This window comes from Scomber japonicus, chromosome 22 (genome assembly GCF_027409825.1).
Source record: "Scomber japonicus isolate fScoJap1 chromosome 22, fScoJap1.pri, whole genome shotgun sequence".
NCBI classification, from domain to species: Eukaryota; Metazoa; Chordata; class Actinopteri; order Scombriformes; family Scombridae; genus Scomber; species Scomber japonicus.
This window is the reverse complement of record NC_070599.1, coordinates 17,206,521-17,230,273: the sequence shown is the minus strand read 5'-3', so window position 1 is coordinate 17,230,273 and position 23,753 is coordinate 17,206,521. Positions and strand designations below refer to the sequence as shown.

General features: G+C 39.9%; 1 protein-coding gene across 1 annotated transcript; it reads left to right on the top strand.

Moving 5' to 3' along the window:
• The first annotated feature begins 314 nt into the window (after positions 1-314).
• slc7a8a (solute carrier family 7 member 8a) lies at positions 315-20,988 on the top strand. The gene is made up of 12 exons (XM_053342950.1): positions 315-337; positions 958-1,094; positions 7,364-7,568; positions 10,743-10,894; positions 15,689-15,814; positions 16,761-16,914; positions 17,454-17,577; positions 17,765-17,868; positions 18,451-18,547; positions 18,720-18,869; positions 19,531-19,708; positions 20,807-20,988. The coding sequence occupies exons 2-12, from the start codon at positions 959-961 to the stop codon at positions 20,947-20,949; spliced, it is 1,569 nt and encodes a 522-aa protein (XP_053198925.1). The 5' UTR covers positions 315-337; position 958; the 3' UTR covers positions 20,950-20,988.
• Positions 20,989-23,753: the final 2,765 nt, after the last annotated feature.

Sequence of the window (23,753 nt, the reverse complement as noted above, 5' to 3'; positions counted from 1 at the left end):
TTTCCAGGCAGTCTTTTTGAGGGAGTGGTTTCTGCATATGGAAGGTGTACAGTGCAGCAGCAGAAGGGAATTTGGAGGAACAGCTGATGGTTGAGAAAAAAAAGGGGAGGGAGGGTCCTAGAAAGGCTGGAGGAGGAAAAACAAGCTCAGCGTCGGAGGGGGTGGGGGGAGGCTGGAAGGGGGCGGCGCTATATTAACCCATATGAGGGAGAACATGTATATTTACTCAAATACAACCTTTCTTGGTCGCAGGTCCTATGTTGACGAGGCAAAGCTGAACGACTTTTAAAAGTCTTGTTTTTCAGCCACTGCTGGAGAGGTTAGTGTTTGCGCACAGAGAGGATGCTTTTGTCTCTTCACCTCACACCTGGAACAAGGAACCACTGAGAACAGCTTTTTGTTTTTGTTTCTGAGAGCCTCTTATTGCTGAATTCAGAGGTAAAGTAAAGAGACTACGTTATTTTCCTCACTTTGGCAGGCTGCCATTGGAATATGAGCATTTGCCTCGATAATCGGACTTGATACGCTTTTAAACTGCGACCTGTGGCACCACCTGTGACACCAAGCAGTCACCAGTACAAGAGACAATTGCTTGTCAACAGTGTTTAAACAAAACGTTACAGTTGCAAACCGGATTTTGCACCGTCAAAGTGAAGACAAGCATTCATCAGCTGCATTTATTTACATAGATCTTTTTTTTTTTTTTGCATTTCCCCCCCCGTGTTGTCTCATTTTTTTTTTTGTTTTGTTTTTGGAAAATCACAATTGTTACAGACTGCTGACAACGCAAAAACAACTCTACATCACCTAAGTGCAGCACGTGCCGTAGTTTTACGCACAAGGAGACGCTCGAGCGCAACGTGAGACGAGTGCACGACAAGCATCGGGTGGAGGAGAAGACAAAAAGCACAGCCAGAAAACCACCAGGTAGACAGATCCAGCCGGTCCAGACATCAACATGACGGACGGTCCAAGACAGCGAGCCAGCACGTCGGGCTCAGCCAAGGATGCTGCCGGGGAGAAGGAGTCCGGAGGAGGAGGAGTTGCGCTCAAGAAGGAAATCGGGCTTGTGAGCGCCTGCGGTATTATTGTTGGTAAGTCTGTGCTATTATCACTTCTACCAGAGTCAGAATCTGCCTTATGGTGCAACCAGTTATACCATTTCAACCCCACAACTATTCAACTCCACACACCCACCCACCCTACATTTTAATACATTACTGTCTGACAAAGTGTGTGCTTGAGCGTAAAAGTGAGAAAACAGAGGGGGGGAAAAGGATAAGCAAAAAGGAGAAGGTGTGTGTGGTGTCACGTGTGTGTCAGTCAGTCCTTAATAAGATAAAACAGCTGATCAGATTCCACCACGTAGGAAGTTTATGATCAATAAATGGGTAGATAAAGATGTTGTAATGAGGAATTGACAGGTCAGGTAAATTGCATAGCTGATAACTAAGAATGTGCTTACTCTGTATATCCTATATTCAGACCTGTGTGTGTTTTTCTACTTTGGGGAAAAAACACATTATTCCTTTAAAAATTTAACATCATAAAAGCCTAGTTGCACTGCTCAGCTATAAAGATATGTGCTGTCCTAAACTGGATACACTCCCATGTTAAACTACTTTGTTCTTAACTCTTTTTTTTAAATTAAACTGGCTACTTCTCAGTCAGCTGCAGTTGTTAATCAGTGAAAGCTTTCATCATTTCGGTGTCCCCTTGCCAATGATGACGATGTCGTCACCCTCACTCATCTCTGATGCTGAGAGGATTAGCCCATTCAGAGCACAACTTGTAGGCTCACATGACATACTTGGACACAGTGGCGGCATGCGGATTGTCACAAACTGGCCTGCAGCTCCTGTACTTACCAATGATTAAATGGGTAGATGCCGAGTAGGTTTTAGTGATTCTGATAGAGAGAGCCACCAAAATTCAATTTACATGCAATTTTATGAACTTCTAACTTAGATTCATGTTTTGAGGTAATTGCACATGATAATGCATTTTCACTTACAAGCACATGCACAGTTGTCACTCTCCTCATATTTCCTAAGTGGCATTTCAGCATTGAAATACATTCAAAAGTACATAAGTGCATTAAAAAGTATAAAAGTATGTTTTTTGGTAATGCTGATGTCTAGACTCCATATTTAAGTGACATGCATGATATGTGTGTGTCATGAGATTGAATGTGATTTTTATAAATTATATAGTAAATGTTTTTTTTTAAAACGTGCATGCACTTACACTGACACTATAACAAGATAACGTATGTGAGGTGTGTTTATGCCACGTCATTACTACAGAACTCAGAAATGCCTACAGTCACTAATTACTTTATCTTGTAGTTTATGTACAATCAGTTAACTTCAAGTGTTGAAACCTTGAGATAATCTACATAAGGGGAGGGGGCGGTAAAAGACACAAATGCATAGCTGCACAGAGGCCAGTCAAGCACAGTGAGGGCGGTCATTTTCATTCAACGCTATCGACAAACAGGTCGAGATAACACCATCAGGCGACAGATCAATACACACAGGGGATGAAATATGGTGCAGGTTTGTCCAGGTGGGTCTGGACAGTGTGTGGCCTTTCTCTTTGACCTTGACAGGATGAGGGAAAGGGAGGGGGATGACTCATTCATTCATGTGTTTCCACGGTAACAGGAGGAAAGACAAGGGGGAGGTGGAGGGTGGGGGGGGTTGTGAGAGTGTGTGCAAGCGGGAATTCCCATGCGGTTTGCTACGAGATTGGAAAGAGAAGAGGCAGAGAAAGGGAGAGGTGTAGAATAGCTTTGGTATTGAAATGTCTCTGAGAAGACTTTGTTCCTCCTCAGTTTTTGTAACTCACTCTCTGAATCCTTGAGGCTTGTACTGAAACATCCTTATCGCTTCTACTTGATTTACACACTTTTATTGATAGGATTTTCACACCTTTACAGGTCAATGATCACGTCCCGATGATGGCAAATATTGACTCATCACTTATGAGCTTTAAATTGCCTCATTAAAGTCAGAAATGAGCAGAACAATGACATGCTGCCAACATCTCTGTACCGTTTATATAATTTAATGACTTTATTTATCTCCCCCAATTGATAATGTCTTACAATCACGTACTGTGTTGCCAGTATGATCTGGTAATGCCAATTTAAAGGATCTTTATGGCCACCTAGGGTTAACTGACCTCGGCAAAGTCACCAGACTGTTCATGTCTGGAGCTTTTGTCCTTCATTCATGCTTGCTCAGCTCACACTATCATGTGCAAGGGAGAAAGAAACGTGAGGTCAGGTGACTCGTCTCAGCCTCACGTCTGATCCTTTGCTTCTTGGACATGCCCCGCTGGGTTTCCATGAAAAGATTCAAGCACATGAGGACATCAAACAGTTTTATGGCCTATTGTACAGTGCACACATTTATCACCTACACACACACACACACACACACACACACACACACACACACACACACACACGCACACACACACACATCTTAAACATGCTAAACCTCGAATTGGGATTAAAAGTGAATGTTTAGCCACTTGGAAGAAGGCCCCACTCTGATAATGCTGTTTTATTAGCCTGCCTGGCTTAGCTATGTCTGAGCTGGTCTCCACTCCGTTTCTTGTGTAATGTAATTGCTGCACAGACTTCAAATTTATATCACTTTGATTAAATATCCACTTTAGCTTCTTGTCTTTTAAATTGAATTGTACTGCAGAGTTTATATTCTTAATTGGCAGGAATATTGATGAATCTTGGTTACATTCAAATACCTCTTTTTTTTTAAAAGAAGAAAAAAAAGCTGGAGTTGCCGCCTCTTTTTATTATTAGCATTCTTACACAGACACATGCCTGCAGGGTGGGAGAGGGTCTGGATGAAAGCCAAGCAGCAGGTTGCCTCAGCTTGGTGTCTGTTTGAACAGGGATTTAACACTGTGAGGAAATGCAAGGTCTAATCTTAGTGGGCTTTATAAAGACTGATTAGAGTTATATCATTAAGCTGCTTCTGCTGCACATATACTCATTAATATTCATAGTTTGATGCTGCTGTGAGTGACTGCAGCGTGGCTTCTAACTGTGTGTGAAGGAGGCCCAAATAGTAACATAAAAACTAATTCCTCTCAGGTTTAGTGTTTGCATGTTTAGACTCCTCTTATTAGGATTTAAAAATATAAACTATGGAGGTTTAGTTTTTTTTTTTTTTTTACATAGCTGCAGAAAATGTATCTGCATGTAAATCCACATTATTTTCTTTTCACATGTTTAAAATAATTTCGTTTTCCAGTAAATATTCTATGGAGAAATCTCCTCATATGCCAATAATCATTAACTGCTAACAGTAAAATCACTATACACAATTATACACCCTGCCCAAGATAAGTAGTACTATTCAGTTGGCAACACAAAATGCTGAATTAAGCACAAATGTGGTTGTAAAATCATAAATTAATGACATGAATCATAAAATGGATCCTAGAAACAATGCAAATGGCATCTCTAAAACCATAAAAATACTTCTTGTGAAGTCTGAGTCTGTTGGAGCCTGTCACTATCAGACGACATCAAACAGTGTAAGAGGAGAGAGCATGTCTGAATCCAAGCCTCTTCCTTTATGAAAGAACATGGAAAAGGAAATCAAAATATCCTGTCATAAGGGGGCAAACATCACAAATGGACAGATATGATGGATATCTTTAAGTTTTTTATCTGTTTCTTTCTTCTGCAAATGCTCATTTGGTCAAAGATGAAGGTCAAGTTTGAACTTCAAAGAAGGAGAGAGAACCAGCAGTGTTCGGCAACAAGCTGATTGGAGACAAAAGGCAGAACAGGAAACTTGATGATTCCACATTAGTCAGCATGTCTCACGAACTCACATGCGACGGTGCACATGACAGGAACATGCAGCATGTAAGATGCAAGTGTGCACATTTACTTTCACTCATAAATGCACTTAAAGTACCACCTCATTCAAACCCCCCACAACCAGCAGGTTACCTTTACTCATCTCTCAAGTTTTTTTCATGTTGTTGGGGGCAAAAAGTGCTGAGTCCATTTTTTTCTACAGAGGTCAAAGGTCATATAACAAAGACCTCTGCTCCCATAAAGGTGTCAACGTAATCAGGGGACGGACGACCTCTTTGTCATCTTTTTATCTTTTACCTTCAGCTGGAGTTACATAAGATGTCCTCGCCAACCGCATGTGATGCATGTGGTATCTGTTAAAGCTGAGCATGTCAGCTTCAGTGTTTTTGGCACAGTGACAGTTTTTTGGCCTTTGACTTGAAGTGCTGAAAGTTATATGATCAACATTTCCTCAAATTAGTGATTCAAGAGAACCATTACGTGCATTTTTCATATTTCCTTCAGTTAATTGATTCATCGTTTGGTTTATAAAGATAAAAAATTTATATATAGAACATTTTGAAAAGTTGAAAATTCCTATATTTAAGAAACAGGAAGTGACAAATATGTGGAGTTTTTGCTTAAAAATGATGGAAACAGATAATCAGATGGTTACAATTTTGTCAATTAGTTTCAACACTATACTATATACTGGAAATAAAGCTTTAAGTGATAGTCCTAACACAAGATAAAAGCAGTTGCGGCTTTTTTGCTTATTGTCTTCTTCAGTTATAGCAAGTTATAGTGGTAAAACTTCACTCTCTCTTTCATAACTTTGACTTTTGTCCTGTCATTTACCACTCAGCATATACTCCAGTCAGTCAGTTATGATTCAAACTTTTCAACCTTTGACCCAGACGCCTTTTTATTGGCCGCAGAGCACAGTCAGCTAAATCTGATTGGAGGCTCCTGACCTCCGCTCTCCGCTTTGTCACGGCGCCCATCAGACAGGAGGGAATCAGTCCGGAGGTTTGGGCCGTTTCTTTCACAAGGGACCAGAACTCAATCGTCCGTCCCTCCATCTTTTAGCTCCTGTATAAACTGCCTGGCACTCTGATGCTCATTGGATCTGTCAGGGTGTTATTCTCCCCCCTCTGCATCTCATCCCTCCTCCCTCTTTGCACTCTTTCACCCCACTCTGTGTCCTGCTACATCTCCTCATACTCGATGCTAAATCAGCAGATTACAGATTCCGCTTTGCCCGAAGGCCCGCCTGCTTTATCGCTTTTTTTCTCGTGACCGCATTCTTTTTTTCCTGTTCAGTTTGTTTTGTTTTTTTTCCTGTTTGTGTTGTCTGTCTGTGCCTGAAAAGCTATCAGCAGTACGTCATCAGTGAAAAAGAAAGTCTTCCTTTTATAGTGCATTGTAACCTCCACACCACAAGCATACATACTCTTACACAGAGGAAGAAGGTGTAAAGATAAATCCTACTCAAGGGGAAGTAATGTTACCTGACTTCAATACAACACAGGAAATCACTTAAGATCTCTGAATATATATAAGGTATACTCAGTGGGAAACTTAAAGGAGCTTACCAAATACAATTCATGTACACTTTTGACTTCCATTTTTAAAAGCATCAATACAAGTTTTTGATGTGCTGTTTTACTTTTTTCCATTTCGTTCAAAACCATTTAACAGACATGAAACGTGCATGAATGTGTTGTGAAATTCAACAATTGTGAAGACTGATTTAAATGCACTGTAGAACTGCATATATAATATATATAGGCCATCACATAATACAAAATGCATCAACAAACGTGTCCTAATGAAAAAGTCGTACCCCATGCAAAACATACGTGACACATATTTCTTAACCTATTTACATGATATATGGATTTTCTTATCAAAGAGACTTTTTGACCTTGTTGGTTGAAACTTTGCGTCATTCTGTACCTACACTGAACAAAACTGGGGTTGGGTGTAAGGCTGCAGCTAATAATCATTATAGCGAAAAATTCCTTTGTCGTTACATCCTCAAATGTCTTGGTCTGATCAACAGTCAAAACCCAAAGATATTCAATTTACTATCATGTATTAAACAGAAAAGCTTCAAATCCTGTCACTCAAGGAGCTGCAACTCGCCAAGTTTTAGAATTTTTGCTTAAAAAATGGACCAAACCATTATTCAGTTCTCTAAATAGATTTGTTTTCTGTCAATTGATTAATTGACTAATCGTTGCAGCTCCAGTTGTCTAGAGGTGTCTCACTATGCACACTATCCACCTTTTCCATTGTAATGGTTTACACAAGAGTGAGTTGATTGTTTTTCAAATGGATGCCAACAAAGTTACATTTGGTATTGTCCCCTTGTTTTGTGATATTTTTGAATATCTACTGACATGAAAACAGAATTCATGATTATTTTAAAAGTAAAAAGCTACTTTGCACTTGTAGTTGTTCTCACACCTACAACAAAACACACAAACTGACACCTCTCTCTGTTCCCTCCAACAGGTAACATCATCGGCTCAGGTATTTTCGTTAGTCCGAAGGGAGTGATGGAGAACGCCAGCTCGGTGGGCGTGGCCCTGATCGTCTGGATCATCACGGGAGTCATCACCGCCATCGGGGCGCTGTGCTACGCTGAATTGGGCGTCACCATCCCCAAATCAGGAGGAGACTACTCCTACGTCAAGGACATCTTTGGAGGGCTGGCTGGGTGAGCAAACACTTGACAGTTTCAGTCGTGTGTATGTGGTCTCGCTCTGAGTGGGAACATCCAAAGGGGATTTTGAGTGTGTTTACATCTACATTTGAAGATCTGATTTGACTCAGGAAGTTCAATACATCAAAGCAGGCTGACTTATTATGTACCACATCCAGGAAGCAACCAGTTTGTGGGTTCTCTGGGTAACGTTTTGTGTTGTGGAGTTGACATTTAGAAATTTTGATCAGGAGGTTTGTCTTTACTGCAAAAGAGAGATTTTTATGTGTTAAAGGCTCTTTTTCATAAGAACACATTTTATTTATTTATAGGCATCACATATTTGCCAATGATAGATTTAAACTCCTCACTTTTAAGGGCAGAGTTTTGGGGGGGGGGGGGGTTTGGAGTCTCGGGTCACTAGGGTCTGATAAAACACCAGTCGACCCTGGTCAAACGTACTGTCTGTGAAGTATATGACCCAGTTTTCAAGAAGAAGGGGGCCTCTCAAACAATCAAAGTTAATTTGACAAGGATTTAGGTGAGCATACCAACATGTCTAGATTCCTCTGTTTATCCTGGTGGATGAGCCTGCTCATGTAGGTCAGACATCTTGATCTAAAGCAGGGGGTCTTTAGCTGGTACTGAAGTGCAGATGAAGGTGAATGTAGCAGAACAATATTAAACCGGCAGCAGTCGAAATGTCAAACTGCTGCTGCTACTTTTGAATTCAATTTCCTTGAAGTATGAGGAGCACACCGCCCTCTTCCGTTCATCCATGAATGGTAACGGTAAGCTTTAAGGTAACAGCGCTTACAGTAAATGCTTGGGAACCATGCTAAGTTAATTTCCTAGCAAAACAATATCGTTTGTTACCGTACATTTCACACACTGTGCCTTTGCCCAGACTGTAAACACAGATTAGACCATTGTTTTTTCAACTATCACAAGGATACATATTATTGGGGTATTTTGGGAGAGGAATTCACCCAGACAAAACAGCCAATGATTGTTTTTGTCCCTTTGTATGGTAGCTATCAATACACATCAGTGAACTTTTACCTCCAGAGACTTTGTTGTCCGTTGCTTCAGATGCTCAGTTTGAAGTGTCGCGGGGGCCGCACCGCTTCCCCCGTGCCCTCTTGTCTCAGAGAAATAAACTTAATTCAAGGGGTGTTTGTTTTTGTTGTCCCGCTCCTTTTATCCCTATGTGTGTGTAGGTGGGCGTCGGAGGGGTTTGGTTGTGAGAGTAGGTCAATAACTGGAGTGACGGAAATACTTGCATCACTTTGTCACAGCTGGGCCAAGGCGAGTGTTCGTAGGAAAAGGGAAAAGCTCGTAAATGTGTGTGCTCAGACACAAACTTGAATGGACAACGTTTCAAGAACAAAGGTTCTTTGTTACGTTAGATTAATGAAGGCTGATTGTTGGAGTGATGTAAAACCAACATTTAAATGATTTTAAAAGGGAACCTACTGATAATGCCTGTGCGTTTTTGCATGAGCTAAACTATGTCATTAGTGTGTGTCTACCAGTGCAGGGAGAAGTATAGTAAAACTAGTTATTGTAATAAATTATTTAAACTATCTTCTGAAGCAAAAATGCCAAATATGCTGCTAGTTTTAGGCCCTTGAATGTGAATAACTGCTGTTTTTCTTCTACCACAGTAATATGAATATCTTTGAGGTTTTGCTCTGTTGGTTCTGTCAAAACAACAAAACAGGAAGCATTATTCTTTAGTAAAACCACATTATTGCACAATATCAGCCCTATATGTTGAAGTGAAAGCATGTATTATGCAGAAGGACTCCTTTCAGAGCGTTATCAATTATGGATACGTTAACCTGCAAGCTGCATCTTAATATTGAAACCACATCAAACTACTATACTACTACTAAGCCCTATACTAGCATTTTTATTTAGTTGTATCATATAATCATATAATCTGAGTTTATCATATGTTAAAAGAGTAAAAGTACAGTGTTTCTTTGTTAAATGAAGAGTAACCCTCACCCACAAATTGTAAAGTAGAACAAACTAAATCGACAGAGTAGTACTTCCTATTTTGGGAATTTAGTTCACAACGTTGCTGTCCAATTAAATACTTCAAGCAGCTCGAGCCCGCGTTTTTTCACTTTAAACACACACACACACACACACACACACACACACACACACACACACACACACACACACACTCACACCCACATACACACATTCCAACGAGACACAATTCCGTTAACGCAGTCAGGTGTAATGATCCCTCTGTAAGCTTTCGTGGAATTTGGTGCAAAAAACGCACGCCCGGTCCCTCCTGCATCACCCGACTAAAGCCCCGAGCTGCCCCCCCCTCCCCCCCTCCTCCTCTCGTTCTCTTTTTCCCGCCTGTATTTGTCGGTTAGTGCAGTTTCAGTGAGCGTCAGTGTTACTATTGACGAATGCTTGAGATAAGATTAGTGTGACTCATCCTGTCAGCTTCTAACACAGTGAACATGTGTTTGTGTCAGACTCATTGAGAGCACAGATATGATTATCCATTTACTGGGCGACAATCAATGCAGATTTTATAGAAGGAGTATAGTAGGTTAATCTTAAGTCATGCCCATTTTAAGTAGATTTTTTTAAGAGATCACATAGAGAAAAGACTCAAACACCAAATTCATATTCATCATTTTGGATGGGTTCAATGTCATTGAGAGCTGCAAGGTTGATTAATTTAAAAGTTTTTAAAAAATCTTACAAAGTTGACCTCTTATTTCCCTTCATGACTATTCAACAGTCCAAAACCCAAAGAAATTCCACTTTGAAATGATATAAATAACTATAGAAAAAGGATAAAAGCATAAAGGATATTATCTTTAGTCCTTTTGTATGTTTTTACAAAGACAAAAGTACATTTAAAAGTAAAAATCACAAAGCTCCTCTATAGCTGGACGACAGCGGATATGAACACTATGAGAGGTAATGCAGAGTATGAAATAGAAGTTTACATTTGCGTCGCCTCGGACCAAAAATAACCTGCTTTGAATGGTAATCTGTAAATGGAAGGATGTATATGTGTGCTGTAGTAATGTACTTCCTCCAGTGTGTGTGTGTTTCTGTATGCCATATATTTGATCCTGATGTCCTGCTGTTCCTCCCACGCCTGCGTTTGTAACCGTGCCACCCTCCCTCTCGCTTCTGTCCCAGGTTCCTGCGTCTGTGGATCGCCGTGCTGGTGATCTACCCGACCAACCAGGCTGTGATCGCGCTGACGTTCTCCAACTACGTCCTGCAGCCCCTCTTCCCCACCTGCTTTCCACCAGAGAACGGCCTGCGCCTGCTGGCTGCCGTCTGCCTCTGTGAGTGACGCACATACACACCTACAGACATGTTTCTTAATGCAGAATATACCTCAACTATACCTTCTTTATTAGGAATGTTCCCTTTTCTATTCTATAAGTAGGTTCATTCATCAAAATTCATTTTTGGAGTTAAGGTATTCATTCAAACTAGTGAGGACATTTGTAACTAGAGAGCAATATAGTAGCTACAAAATAAATATGTGCAATACCCGTTAAACCAATATTGAGTCAGCTGTGTTTAATGTCATGATGAGGAATAATCATCAAAGGGCACAGCTTTAACGGTCATGTAAATTTAACCCTTAAGGTTTCCCTCCCTTAAGGTTTCCCTCTCTTCTCTGTTCTCTCTTTTATCAAATCAATCAAGTCTGCACTTCAACTGTATTCCCCCTCGAGGCTGCTCTCCATCTCTTAACTTTAATGTTTCAACATGCTTCGACAGCCCCCCCGACTCTGTTTGAGAGGGTTCAGGCTAAAGGGAGCTTATACATTTATGAAACATCGTATAACTTGGCCTCTTGCAGGTTGCATATGTCTATGATTTGGAAGCAGCTTTGCCAAAAAGTAATGTTCCCCTAAATACTATGCAGTAGTTCATGATAAAGAAGCAAATATTGGAGAAAAGCAGAAGAATAAGTTTATTTTTTATGCTCAATTTTGTTAATGCCAACACAGTTATAGATGTAAGACTGAACATTAAAGTACTTGAATCATCAAAGCTGTCTATAACTGGCCAGATAATTATAGCAGTCACAGTTTGGTTGAATTACGGCTCAATTTATCCGCTCTATGTCGGTCTGTGTCCTTTTCTGAAGCTCCTCTGATATTTAACCCCCAGAAAGCAAGATAATAAACGAGATAGCAGAGCCACTAGAGGAGTGTAGCAGTGAGCAGTGAATGTGTGAAGACAAATGGATAAATGTGTTGGCGCTGGCATGACAGTTGTTGATTTGAATGCCTCGACAAACTTCACACACACTCGTCACATACTGCAGGCAGACTTCAGACAGCGAGAGAGACACGGGGGAATAAGTGTGTTCATTGTCTGTGTGTGAGCATTTCTGTGGAGCAAAGCTTGTGTACAATTTCAAATTCAGAGTGTTATCTGATAATTCTCTAACACTAACACACTAAGGTGTTTTCATGTGTTTTCCATAGTTGTTGTTTTTAGTGACATAAATATGAGAGCTGCAGCCTAATAACTCCTGCTACTGCATTGAAGTTTAGGTTTTGTAGCCTCCGTTAAAACCACAACCAAATGTTTTCAAGCAGTCAAGAAGGGGGAAGAAAAAGATCTGTGTCATTTCTGCAAGTTCTGAAAACTTTTTAGAGTACATTTCACTCAAATATTATCCCGGAAGGTTTCAAAGGAAACTGGTTTTGTTGACTGTCATATTAGCTAACAGCTCTTAGGAACTGGAGGAACTGGAGCTGTCATGCTTAAGCGCAATTCATCAGTTAATAAAAGGTGATGCCAGGTATTAGGTTTTTGTTTGGGAGTGTCAAGTCGCCATGTGTCATTCATGTGCCTTTGTATCACCTACAGCTGAATTCTTTAGATTCATCTTCTAGAAATGTTTTTTTTTTCTAGAGTTGGAATGCACCCTTGATGTCGTGCGACATGCTGTTCACAGGCAGATGGGCCCAGTTGGCCGCCCCAATGTAAAAACCTCACTTTCCAAAGGCATGCACAAACACATTTGTACTCTGTGAACCAAAAGAGCTACTATTTAATCGCCTCTGCCAAAAACATTTTGACAGATATGATGTATCATATGAATGTGGTAGTCGCGTGATTCATTTAAGTAGAGCTGCAACGATTTTGAAAATACGTGAAAACATAAAATGCCCAACAAATGGCCGCCTGTTTGACCTTTTGGGTCCTATCCACATGAAAAACGAATGACTTCTCCTCATGGCTTAGCTTAATAGTAAACTTCATTGACATCCAATCTGCTTGTGAAACTAAAACACAGCCTCCTTGTCGGTGGTGGTAATAAATTAACAAGCTTGTACAAACTTGTCTCTGAATATATAATAGTGTTTGCATTGACATTGACCTACATTTACCTGTCTTCGAAAAGTGTTCTGACAAGAACTACTAGCAGTCATTTTATTGCCTAACTCGTTTGTTTTGATGCTGAAAAGATTTCTGATTGGCCGAGCCAGCAGAGTGATTCAGCATCTCCCCTGAGTCATTTAGACAGATGTTGTCTGGCAGCTTTTTTGTTGCTGTTTTTTTTTTTTAAAGATGTTTCATCCGTGTTTTGCTGTTGTTATTCAGGGGAAAAGTGGGTGAGAGGTTAACCATTTCCCCTGACCCAAATGTGGCCTTAGCAGGAGATCACATAAGAGTATGTAGGATATAATTTTACCTATTTGCTTATAAATCCAGTCAAACCAGATTTAGCAACAGTCAAAATGGATTCTGGTGTGCAGAGCAAAAGGTTTTCCAAGGTTTACTATTCAAAACACATTGCGGGGGTGATTCTCTATGGGGTCCATCTCTTCCTACAGATGGCGGAGTGCGAGGTCATAACTCTGTCATCATTTCCTCCATGCTTGTAGTTAACTCAGCAAGTTCCTCTCACACACACACACACACACACACACACACGCACACACACACACACATAACATTACATTTTGTGTACTCAGCTGAGTGGCCCCAGAGCTGAGCTCGGAGAATGTCCCTTCAAGTGTTTACCCGCAGCCTTCCAATCAACAAAGAAGAGTAGTTATGTTGTTACTGTAATGGTATGCAGCGGTGAAAGATTCCTTAAACTACTTTGTTTACTGGTGGTGGAGTTAAGAGCTTTAAGACTTGTTTACTGGCAGCTTCATGAGGATCAATCAGTTATATTATAGTTCATCGTGTCCGTGTGTTTGTGTATACAGTACTCAAATGAGATCATAAGCTGACTGGTTTACACACACTCTCTCATTTCCTGTTGTTTCTGTCGCTGTCTCTCTCACCGCAACTCTTATTCTGTCTACTGCGGTAATGTTGTTTGTGAGTCATCCAGGCAGTTCAGTTCCTTTCCCGGCGTTTCCCCTCTTTAAAACACCTACCGACCAACCTTAAAGCTCCGTACACCTCACCAGGACAACAACCACAAACACGCTAAGCCTGTTTATTGTGTGCTTTGTTTGAAACTGTGTGTGTGCCTATACACCGTCGTCTACAGTACATGTATGTGCATATCAGCGCACGCCTGTTAATGTGCATCTGCCCTGGTCCCCTGCAGCTCAGTTCAGAGTTATTTAATGTGATGAACTTAATCCCACAGAGTCCAACGGGCCTATTATTTAATGGCACCCTATTGGCCTGAACCCGCTGGCCTGTTGTACCCTGTGTCTAGTCAGTCTCTAGTTGAAGAGTGTTAAACAGCATTTCTTAAGACTTTTTTAAAAATTGTTAAATGCCATACAGATGGAGTTTGGTGTATAAAACATTATGAAGATAATCTAAAGGAGCAGACCTAGGACTTTATCCATCACTGTCAAACTCACTTAGCCTTCAACTTGTCATTTCTCAGCTATGGCAGGCTTGTTTGTGTGTATCTTGTCGTATCAAATCAGAAAACCGTGACATGAAATCCCCTTGTGTTTGTTAATTAGACTAAAAACTCCAAAACTTGTATGCAAAATGTAACAAATGTGCACAATAGTCTATGTAATGAAGGGTTAGCCATAAATCATAACTTAAAATATTCAATCGACTTTACTTTAAGTTATTATGCTTTATAAAATATTTATATATCTTGTAATGTAACCATTTAAATGCATAAAACAATAATAATGTAATATTGCATCTTCAAATCAATATTAATACATAGAATAATAATAATAATAATAAAAGGTCCATTTACTATAATCTACCCCTAATTGATTAATATGTACCCACTCTAATAATAACTGCTAGTTGATGTAGTGATGAGGTTTTATTCCAGGTACAGGTGATGAATTACATTAATAGATTTTTAGGTTTTTAAGCCGTTTTATGTCATTATTACATCTTTTATGATCGATTTTCTTTTTGAAAGGGAAAACCTGCACCTTCTGTATGTGTGGCGTCAGGTGTGAGAGATAGCAGCAGTGTCAAAGATCGCTGCCGTTTGTCATCTTAAGACACGTCACATACAGTACGTGTTCAAATGTGCAGCTTTTAATCTTTCTACATTCACTAACCTGAGATTAGTTCACTTCAAGGTTGTTGACTTGAACTCTCGTGGCTGTGCAGGTTTATCAGCAGCAGCAAAAGTTCTTCTCTTGGGCAATATCTAGAGTACTACTACTACAAAGTGATCATTGCTTTATAACACCAATAAAAGCAAATAAACCAGCACATAAACCAGTGAGTGTATGTTGCGTAGAAAATATTGCAGCATGTTAGTTTTAGTGTCATTGACATCTTTTTATTATCATTTCCCAACCACGTAGTGCCGTCAGTACAAACCAATCCTTATTCAAATATCCTTTTTAAATTCAAGAAAAGATCTCAAAACTTACAAAGATACAAAAATGTGAGGCTAAATTTGGTATTAAGTTGCATAAAATGATGCACATGACAAGCAAAATATCTGGTGAAATGGTGCGTTTATTTAAAAAACAGTTGTAACAAGCTTAAAATACAAAATATAAGTGATAATGTCATATAGTATGTGGAACAAGATGGTTTTAGCAACTTAAAGCTAGTTAAAAAACACGATTCTAAGAGGTAATGAGTGTTTAAATGTGTGTTTCTATGAAATAAGCACTAACTAACTAACTAACTGTTTTTGTGTGTAGTGCTGCTGACGTGGGTGAACTGCTCCAGTGTGAGGTGGGCCACCAGGGTGCAGGACATCTTCACAGCCGGCAAGCTTCTGGCCCTCGCCCTCATCATCATCATGGGCCTCGTGCAGATCTGCAAGGGTAAGCTTACCGACGCCATACCTGGTTTTTCTGTCTCTCTGAAAAAAACTGCGGTCACGGGGGCCATCCTCAGTCATTCGGGACAGTATAGGCTCCCCGTGGATGCTGTATGGGTCAGTGAGTTGCTGAGGCCCTCTGGTTAAAACTCACATCGCTAATAACGGCCCGCCTCTGTGGGTTTGCAGTCACAACATGGCTGAGGGCCAGTTATTTCAGGGGCCACACAGACTATAGGCCTCTGAAACAACAAAATGGGGATTTATGTGCGAGAAGATAATGAAGAGTTCAGTCTCTGGCTGATTAGATGGTAGACTTTAGGTCATATATTAGGGGGGGCAGTGTGTGAGAAAGCAGGGCAGACATACATTAATGCTCCCTGGAAACCTGCCTCATGAGTTTTTCCAGAAATCTTCTGATAAAAAAAAAAAAAGTTTCCTAAAGATCTCAGATGACTTACACATTTACCCCCAAACAGATTATTTGATCAATTCTGAGATTGCAGTTTTTATTTTACAAAAACAAATGACCTTACATGGATTTAGTGATTGTCTTTTACGACTTGTTTTACACACATTGAATGCATTAGGTGATGGATTTCATCTGGCTTTCTTTCCAGCGAGCTTTAGTGGAAAAGACTTTGTTTACCCCCTCAGCAAAACAACATTAGCAAACCGCGGTGAAAATTATGAAGAACAGACCCACTTAAGTGAAGAGAGAGGCATTTAAATTTACGTCAGCAACACTTAGGATACTGAATTAAAGAGATAGTTAAATTAGAAAAAGGAGGATTAATGACCATTTGATGATATTTCCACAAGTAATGAACAGCATGGTTGATCTTGATTGCATGGAAAACAAAACATCCCCTAACTTCTGTGCTGAAACGTCACCTAATAGAGAAATATAGAGCCCAATTTTTTGCATTTATCGTCCTCTCCACCTGCAGGAGAGTACTACTGGCTGGAGCCCGCCAACGCCTTCGAGCCCTTCCAGGAGTATGATGTGGGATTGATAGCTTTAGCTTTCCTACAAGGCTCCTTCGCCTATGGAGGATGGAACTTCCTCAACTACGTCACAGAAGAGCTGGTGGACCCCTATGTGTATGTTTCCTCTTTTTCACCCTCTCCCATCTCATGTATGTAGAAAAACCACCTTCCCACAGTCCCAAAAGGCTCCTTGCTACTGGAATATGGCCGATTTCAAAGCTGCTCGTAGCTATTTCAGTGATTAGCGGTCACATACCGGTTTAAGCTTCCCAGTTTAATCCCTGATCCTTTTTGTTAAAGCTCTCTGATATTTATTTAACTTAGCATGAGAGAAATTCCCATGTCATTCCCAATGTCTGGCCCCTCACCTAGAACAATATGTATGAAGTGATTTATTTCTTCATTTCCTCTGCCTTCTTTTTTTAAATCTCCACTTTTCATTTAATAGTTATTTAGTTTAATAACCTCTCCCAAGGTATCAGTTTTAATTTCCTCCTTTAAATCCCCCTCCCCATCTCTCTTCTTCTTTCTCTCTCTCTCTCTCTCTCTCTCTCTCTCTCTCTCTCTCTCTCTCTCTCTCTCTCTCTCTCTCTCTCTCTCTCTCTCTCCCCATTCTGTTGACTAAACATTTGCTTTTTTTAAATTTTCTCCAGGAACCTTCCTCGTGCCATCTTCATCTCCATCCCCCTCGTGACCTTCGTTTACGTCTTCGCCAACATCGCCTACGTCACGGCCATGAGCCCCGTAGAGCTGCTTGCCTCAAATGCTGTTGCCGTGGTGAGTAGGTCCGCCTGTGATGCAGGTTGATACTGTGACGTCAATCGAGCACACACACACACCTTGATAGTAGAATAACTCTGTCGCCCTCTAGTGGCCAGTTAAAATAAATCAATCAAATGAAACATCTTGAAATAAGCATCTAATCATCTGCTTTTTCCTCATCCTCCCGTTCCTCCAATCCCAGACATTTGGTGAGAAGCTGCTGGGCGTCATGGCGTGGATCATGCCCATCTCTGTGGCTCTGTCCACCTTCGGAGGAGTCAACGGTTCCCTCTTCACATCCTCACGGTTAGTTTGCCCGTTTGTGACTTTCAACCTAGGTTCAAGCTGTTTGGTGCAATGTCACTGGAGTAGAATGACTTTAAAGGGCTCATTTTAACAGATGGTGCATCAAAATCATCACCTGGCTCAAGAATACGCATTATCAGCATTTTTCTGGCTGATTTGCTTCTGTATCCTAGTCAAAATCCTGCCAAAATCACCTTTAAATAGTAAATATATTCTTTTTAAGCAAACATAAGTGAGTTTTCCTCAAGATTTGCTTATCAGATATTGGTTTCAATGATGTTCACAACCACAAACAGCCAATATGTGGTATCTACCATGTGTAGGTTGGGTATTTCACAGCTGGTATTAGAGTTGATATACTACCTAATATATTATATCTCATTTTAAAGTCTTTACAGTCCATCTGACATGTACTCAATGTACTTACTGTAATTATTAACTAACATTTTAAGCCTTTTAAACTTTCTTATTTCCTTGTCATCCTCATGTTAAAGATCCCTCCCCAGTGTAGTCTTTCATTTTCATCATATAATATGTGGATGTACAGTGACTGATTTTTTCTTTTCTTTCCGTCTTTTGCAGATTGTTCTTCGCTGGAGCCAGAGAGGGACATCTCCCCAGTCTGCTGGCCATGATTCATGTGAAACGCTGTACTCCCATCCCAGCTCTGCTCTTCACAGTGAGTACACCTACTGCTCCAACCACTGCACATCTTCATCTTGCAGCATCTCCATCAGATTCATCATATTCAGTCTCTTTTGATACTCAGCATCTGGACGTATGAACCACAAACTGTCTCTCACCTTCCTTTTCTTTCTTTTTTTTCTCTTCTTCTTCTTCCCCCCATCCAGTGTCTGTCCACCCTTCTCATGCTGTGCACCAGTGACATGTACACGCTCATCAACTACGTGGGCTTCATCAACTACCTCTTCTACGGAGTCACTGTCGCCGGGCAGATTGTCCTGCGTTACAAGCAGCCCGACATGCACCGGCCAATCAAGGTATGTTTTCAGTGTTAATATCTCACCTTAGTCAAACTATGCAAATAATGATGTCAGTTAATGGTGTTTGATGCACGATAAGATGCACGCTTTGCTCCTTTTTACTTATATTCAGGCCTAGGTGGTTAGCTGTGTTTGTCGTCTTATAATAACAATAATAATAGTAATAAACTTTATTTATATAGCTCATTTCATACTTAAAGGTGCAATGAAATGTGTTTGCAGTAGTCTAGAGGTATTATAAGTAGAGGTAGGTAGAATACATGTTTTCTGATGATTTATTATTTTAAGGAGAGCCATCTCTGCTTTTTTTGGCGTGGAAGTCAGGTTGAAATTTTTTGAGGAAACAGAACTGGAGACAGTAAAGTCTGAGTGTAGTTAAAAGTAGTTTTTTAACAAACATGGAAACTGGGTCAAAGTTATTGATGTTATCGGCATCTACAGTGCTTTTTTTGTTTCTAGAAAAGATTTTTATTAAAGATAGATGCAGTTTCAAAACCGTAGAGTCTGCTACTCATTCATGCAGGATTCAAGTCATTACTGATACAGAATGAATCAAACACAAAGCAAATCAAGCATTTGCATGTTCAAAGAGAGAGAAAATACTGAAGTGCTCTCTTGACATGAGTGTTAAATATCTTTCCTTTGTTCTCTTTTCCAGATCAGCCTGATATGGCCCGTCATTTACCTCATCTTCTGGGCCTTCCTGCTCATCTTCTCCCTTTACTCTGAGCCCGTGGTGTGTGGCATCGGCCTGGCCATCATGCTCACTGGCGTCCCCGTCTATTTCCTGGGAGTCTACTGGGACAACAAGCCACAGTGCTTTGACGCTGTCGTTGGTAAGTTGGCTTATCAGAGTCACGGGTGAAATTTTTTACATCTGCTAGTCTTAAAGTCATGCTTCTAGTCTTAATGTTAAGCTAAACTAAGCCTCCAAGCTCTAGCTGCATACTTAAAATGCACAACATAGGAGTGGTATTATATACATACTTCTAATGATTTTATACAGAAAGTGGGATTAAACCCAGATAGCATGCGAATGTGGGCCACTTGAGGCAATGATCCGGCACTGTAGGCATTCTTCTGGCCCGGACAAAACAGACGTGAACCTAAACTGGCCCATGTAGTAAATGCTACATTTGGGCCAAATATCACAAAACGAATATGGCCCATCTTTGGCCGAAATATGGCAAGTATGGCAATGACTAATCCGGATGTGAGCCTAAAGAGGCCCACATATAAGGAAACATACTTGGCCCACCTTTGTTGAAACATATTTGGGCCAGTCTTGGCCGAACTGGTTTATTTGGTGTGTTTTTGGTTGACATCTGGCATTGTGATGGCTTGGTTATGGCCCACTTTTGGCAAACATGAGTGGACCGCCCAAGTGCCATCATTCCATGCTGTATGTGGGCCGGATGAACATGTCAGGTGTGGGCCAGATATGGGCCAAAAGAATTTTGCTATCTGGGAAAATGGTGAAATATTGGTATGATTTGTCCTATTTTAGGGAAAAGTTAATGTTGGCAGTTGAATCATATGCTGTTAACTAACCAAAGTGATAATATTTATATTAGGGCTCCAACTAATGAATGTTTTTTATTATCGGTTGATTTCTCAATGAATATATTAATAGTTTGGTCTGTAAAATGTCAGAAAATGGTAAAAAATGTTAATCAGTGTTTCCCAAAGCTCATGGCAATGTCCTCAAATGTCTTATTTTATCCATATCAGTCCATAACCCAAAGATATATTCAAATATTCACATTTCAGAAGCTAGAATCAGATCATTTTTATATTTTTTTAAGATGGCAATCATCTAATCGACTAATTTAGTTAATTACAGATCTAATGTAAATTCCACTCATACACACTCACACTGTTATTACATCATCAGAAAGCTCATCATGCCTCTGTGTCGCTCTCTCTTCTTCCAGGCAAGATGACTTACTTGGGCCAGAAGTTTTGTGTGGTGGTGTATCCGGAGCTTGGCGGCAGCAGCAGCAGCGAAGAGGAAGGAGAGGCTATGTCTCCTCTGTCCAAGCAGGACGGAGATAACCACAAGTCAGCGGACTGCTAAAGCTACATGTCTTTATCCTTTTATCCTTTCCCCAAAAAAAATCAAACAGGCGTACGCAGACGCACATGTGGGCGTGCACACAACATACACACAACGCAGTTTGCTGTGGATTTTACTGATCAACACTTGTGCTCCAAAACTTTACATTTTCATCAGTTTTTATTCAGTTTTATTTTCTCATGAATCAATTGTTTCTGTGCCAAACATGGTGTCACATGTTTAGGGACAAGGTTTTCGTGGAGGCGTAACGACCAGCATTAGCAGCGCTCTGACTGTTTGGTGTTTTCCTGACCTTGAAACTCTTTGTGTTTCTGTGTGAAATCAGCATAGAAAATAACTTTTAAATGTGAGTTAAAGTGATGTGATTGGCTCAGAGAGTATTTAATAATCATCACCACACGTGCTGATCTATATTCACCTTCATGCTGACCTTTTTTTGCACGTGGCGCTGCTGCACAGACATGAACCAAAATCACAGGAGACGTCCAAACAGTCAAGTGTGCCTCAACCCGCTGCGCTCGTCGTTGCCCCCCGGTAGAGATTTAGTACCCCAGTATTTCCTGTCTTGGGATTCTTCAAGAGTGCAATAAAGCAAGATTAGCACCTTCCATCTCTTCCATACACGCTTTTAAAGACAGTATCCATTTACAACTCTTCGTCATCATCATCATCATCATCATCATCATCATCCTCTCCTCCACGCACTCCCTACACACTCCTACTGTAAGAGCATCATCTTTTTTTATGTAATTTTATTATTATTATTATCAAAAGACTCTTACTGTACTGTGATGGCTACATAAACACCTTTTTATTTCATTTTTTTTTGTTATGGTTCTTTCTTTTTTTTTGCCACATTGTAAATTTTTTTCTTTGTCATTCATTCAACACGCCAAAGCTGTATTTTGATTGTCGAAAACAGGAAAATCAGATTCAGATCAAGTCATTTCATGTCGAGAAGTACACTAAGAAGTACTGTGTTATGTTTTTAAAGCTGACTGTGATTCAGAAATGTTGTTTTTTTGTTTTTTTTTTGTATTTGTGGTAATTGTTTATATCATTTGTTGTTATTTTTAGTTGTTGATTTTAGTTGTTTTGTTTTTCTATTCAACATCATATTCATCTGCTTTTTTTTTTTTTTTTTTTTACTTTTTGCGACTCCAGAGGTGTTAAACCTTAAAGCTGATGTGTGATCTGGACTAAAAAAAAAAAACGATGGTGCACACTTCTTGTTATAATTGCCTTAATTAGATTTTTAGACTCTGTACTTTAGGTGCCATTATAGCCATTGTTTTAATGTTGAAGTGGTTCAGGGCAGATTTTTAATGGAGAAAAAAAAAAGGTGTAGTTATAACATTTTTTTTGTGAGTTCTTGTATCAACAGCACACAAATAACCATTAAAAACTGCGAACAGCCCAACATGGCGACGCCTGGAGAGAAAAAAAAAGAAAAGAATTTGGCAAGACAGTTTTCACCACCACATACATCTGTATTGTTTATGCACAGATCTCTACACCGACACATGTGAATGCCTGTGTGAAAAGCAGTTTTTTCTTTTTTTTTTTTTTTAAAGGCATTGATTGTCTTTGTCTTTCTGTTTTACAGCCAAAGTATTTTTATAGCTAACCAGAAGCCTGAAGCTGTGTTTTTGAATAATGATTTTGTGCTTTATTATTTTTAGGTTGTAGCAATGAGAGAGAGCTGTAGAAGACAATTCACTAGTAGAGATTTTAGTGCAATATTAGTACAGGCACCAGCAAATACTGACCCCCCCCCCCACCCCCCTCCTCCTCCTCCTCCTCCTCCTCCTCCCATAGACCCCGACTGAACCCGTTTTGCATTGTCTGGTAATAGCTATGTATCTATACTCATCCTGTATATTTTAGTAACAACACTCATGCACATAAACACACATCATCATCTACATTTTCTTGTGTCTTCAGTCTTTCTGTAATCGATTAGTGTCTCAGGGCATCCCCACTGCCTTCTCCTTACATACACTGCCTAAAACCTCCAGACTAAAAAACTCAACAGATCTGACTGATTGCCTCCTTTGAAATCCAGTCTGTTAGTACTAATCGTCTGTACTGGTGCTAGTTAGATACTTGTTCCTCAGAGTCCTCAGGAGTCTTAAAGGACCCCCGTCTCCCAACTCTAAAAAAAAAAAAAGAAAAAATCTCACAAAGAATGACTGAGGTGTCGGCAGAAAGTATAATTGACGTTAGACCAGTAAGGTTGCTGTAAGGGGAACAGGGTGTCTTGGATGTCTTTACAATGATGTGTTTGTGCCTGTACGGTTATTGTGTACTTACATAATACAAAAAAAAAAAAGATGTCATGACAGTCTGTTTTAATGTCTTTTAGTGAATAAAAACCACTGACAAATGTATTTAGAATTTGTAATTCAGGGACTAATTTATATATATATATATAAAAACCCTGCTCCCTGTCTTTATTCGTCTTTCATTGTGTGATCACTTCCAATAATTCAATTTTTTAAAATTGGCTTTTACATAATTATTATAAACATGAACTGTCATGATCTGATTTTGAAATCTGGATTTTGTTTTTTTTTTAACATTTCTTTGAGACTGTACAGAAATGAGACCTGATTATTAAGTTTTTTTCCACTTCAGAAATCAAATGCTGCAGCTGTGCGTTACAGACTGTGACGTCCAGCTTCATCACAAGTTCAGTCAAAAGTTTTTTTCATGACTTGCTGCATAAAAAACCTAAAGGCAGTTTAACAGTGGCGATATTTTTTTGACTCTGTCTCATTTTCTCGCTGCTCAAGGCTCCCTGA

Coding starts and splice junctions, on each gene's coding strand:
- slc7a8a (XM_053342950.1), top strand. CDS start 959: ATGACGGACGGTCCAAGACAGCGAGCCAGCACGTCGGGCTCAGCCAAG. Junction 15,815..16,760: donor CCTCGTGCAGATCTGCAAGG/GTAAGCTTACCG, acceptor CTCCACCTGCAG/GAGAGTACTACTGGCTGGAG. Junction 17,869..18,450: donor TCCCTCTTCACATCCTCACG/GTTAGTTTGCCC, acceptor CGTCTTTTGCAG/ATTGTTCTTCGCTGGAGCCA.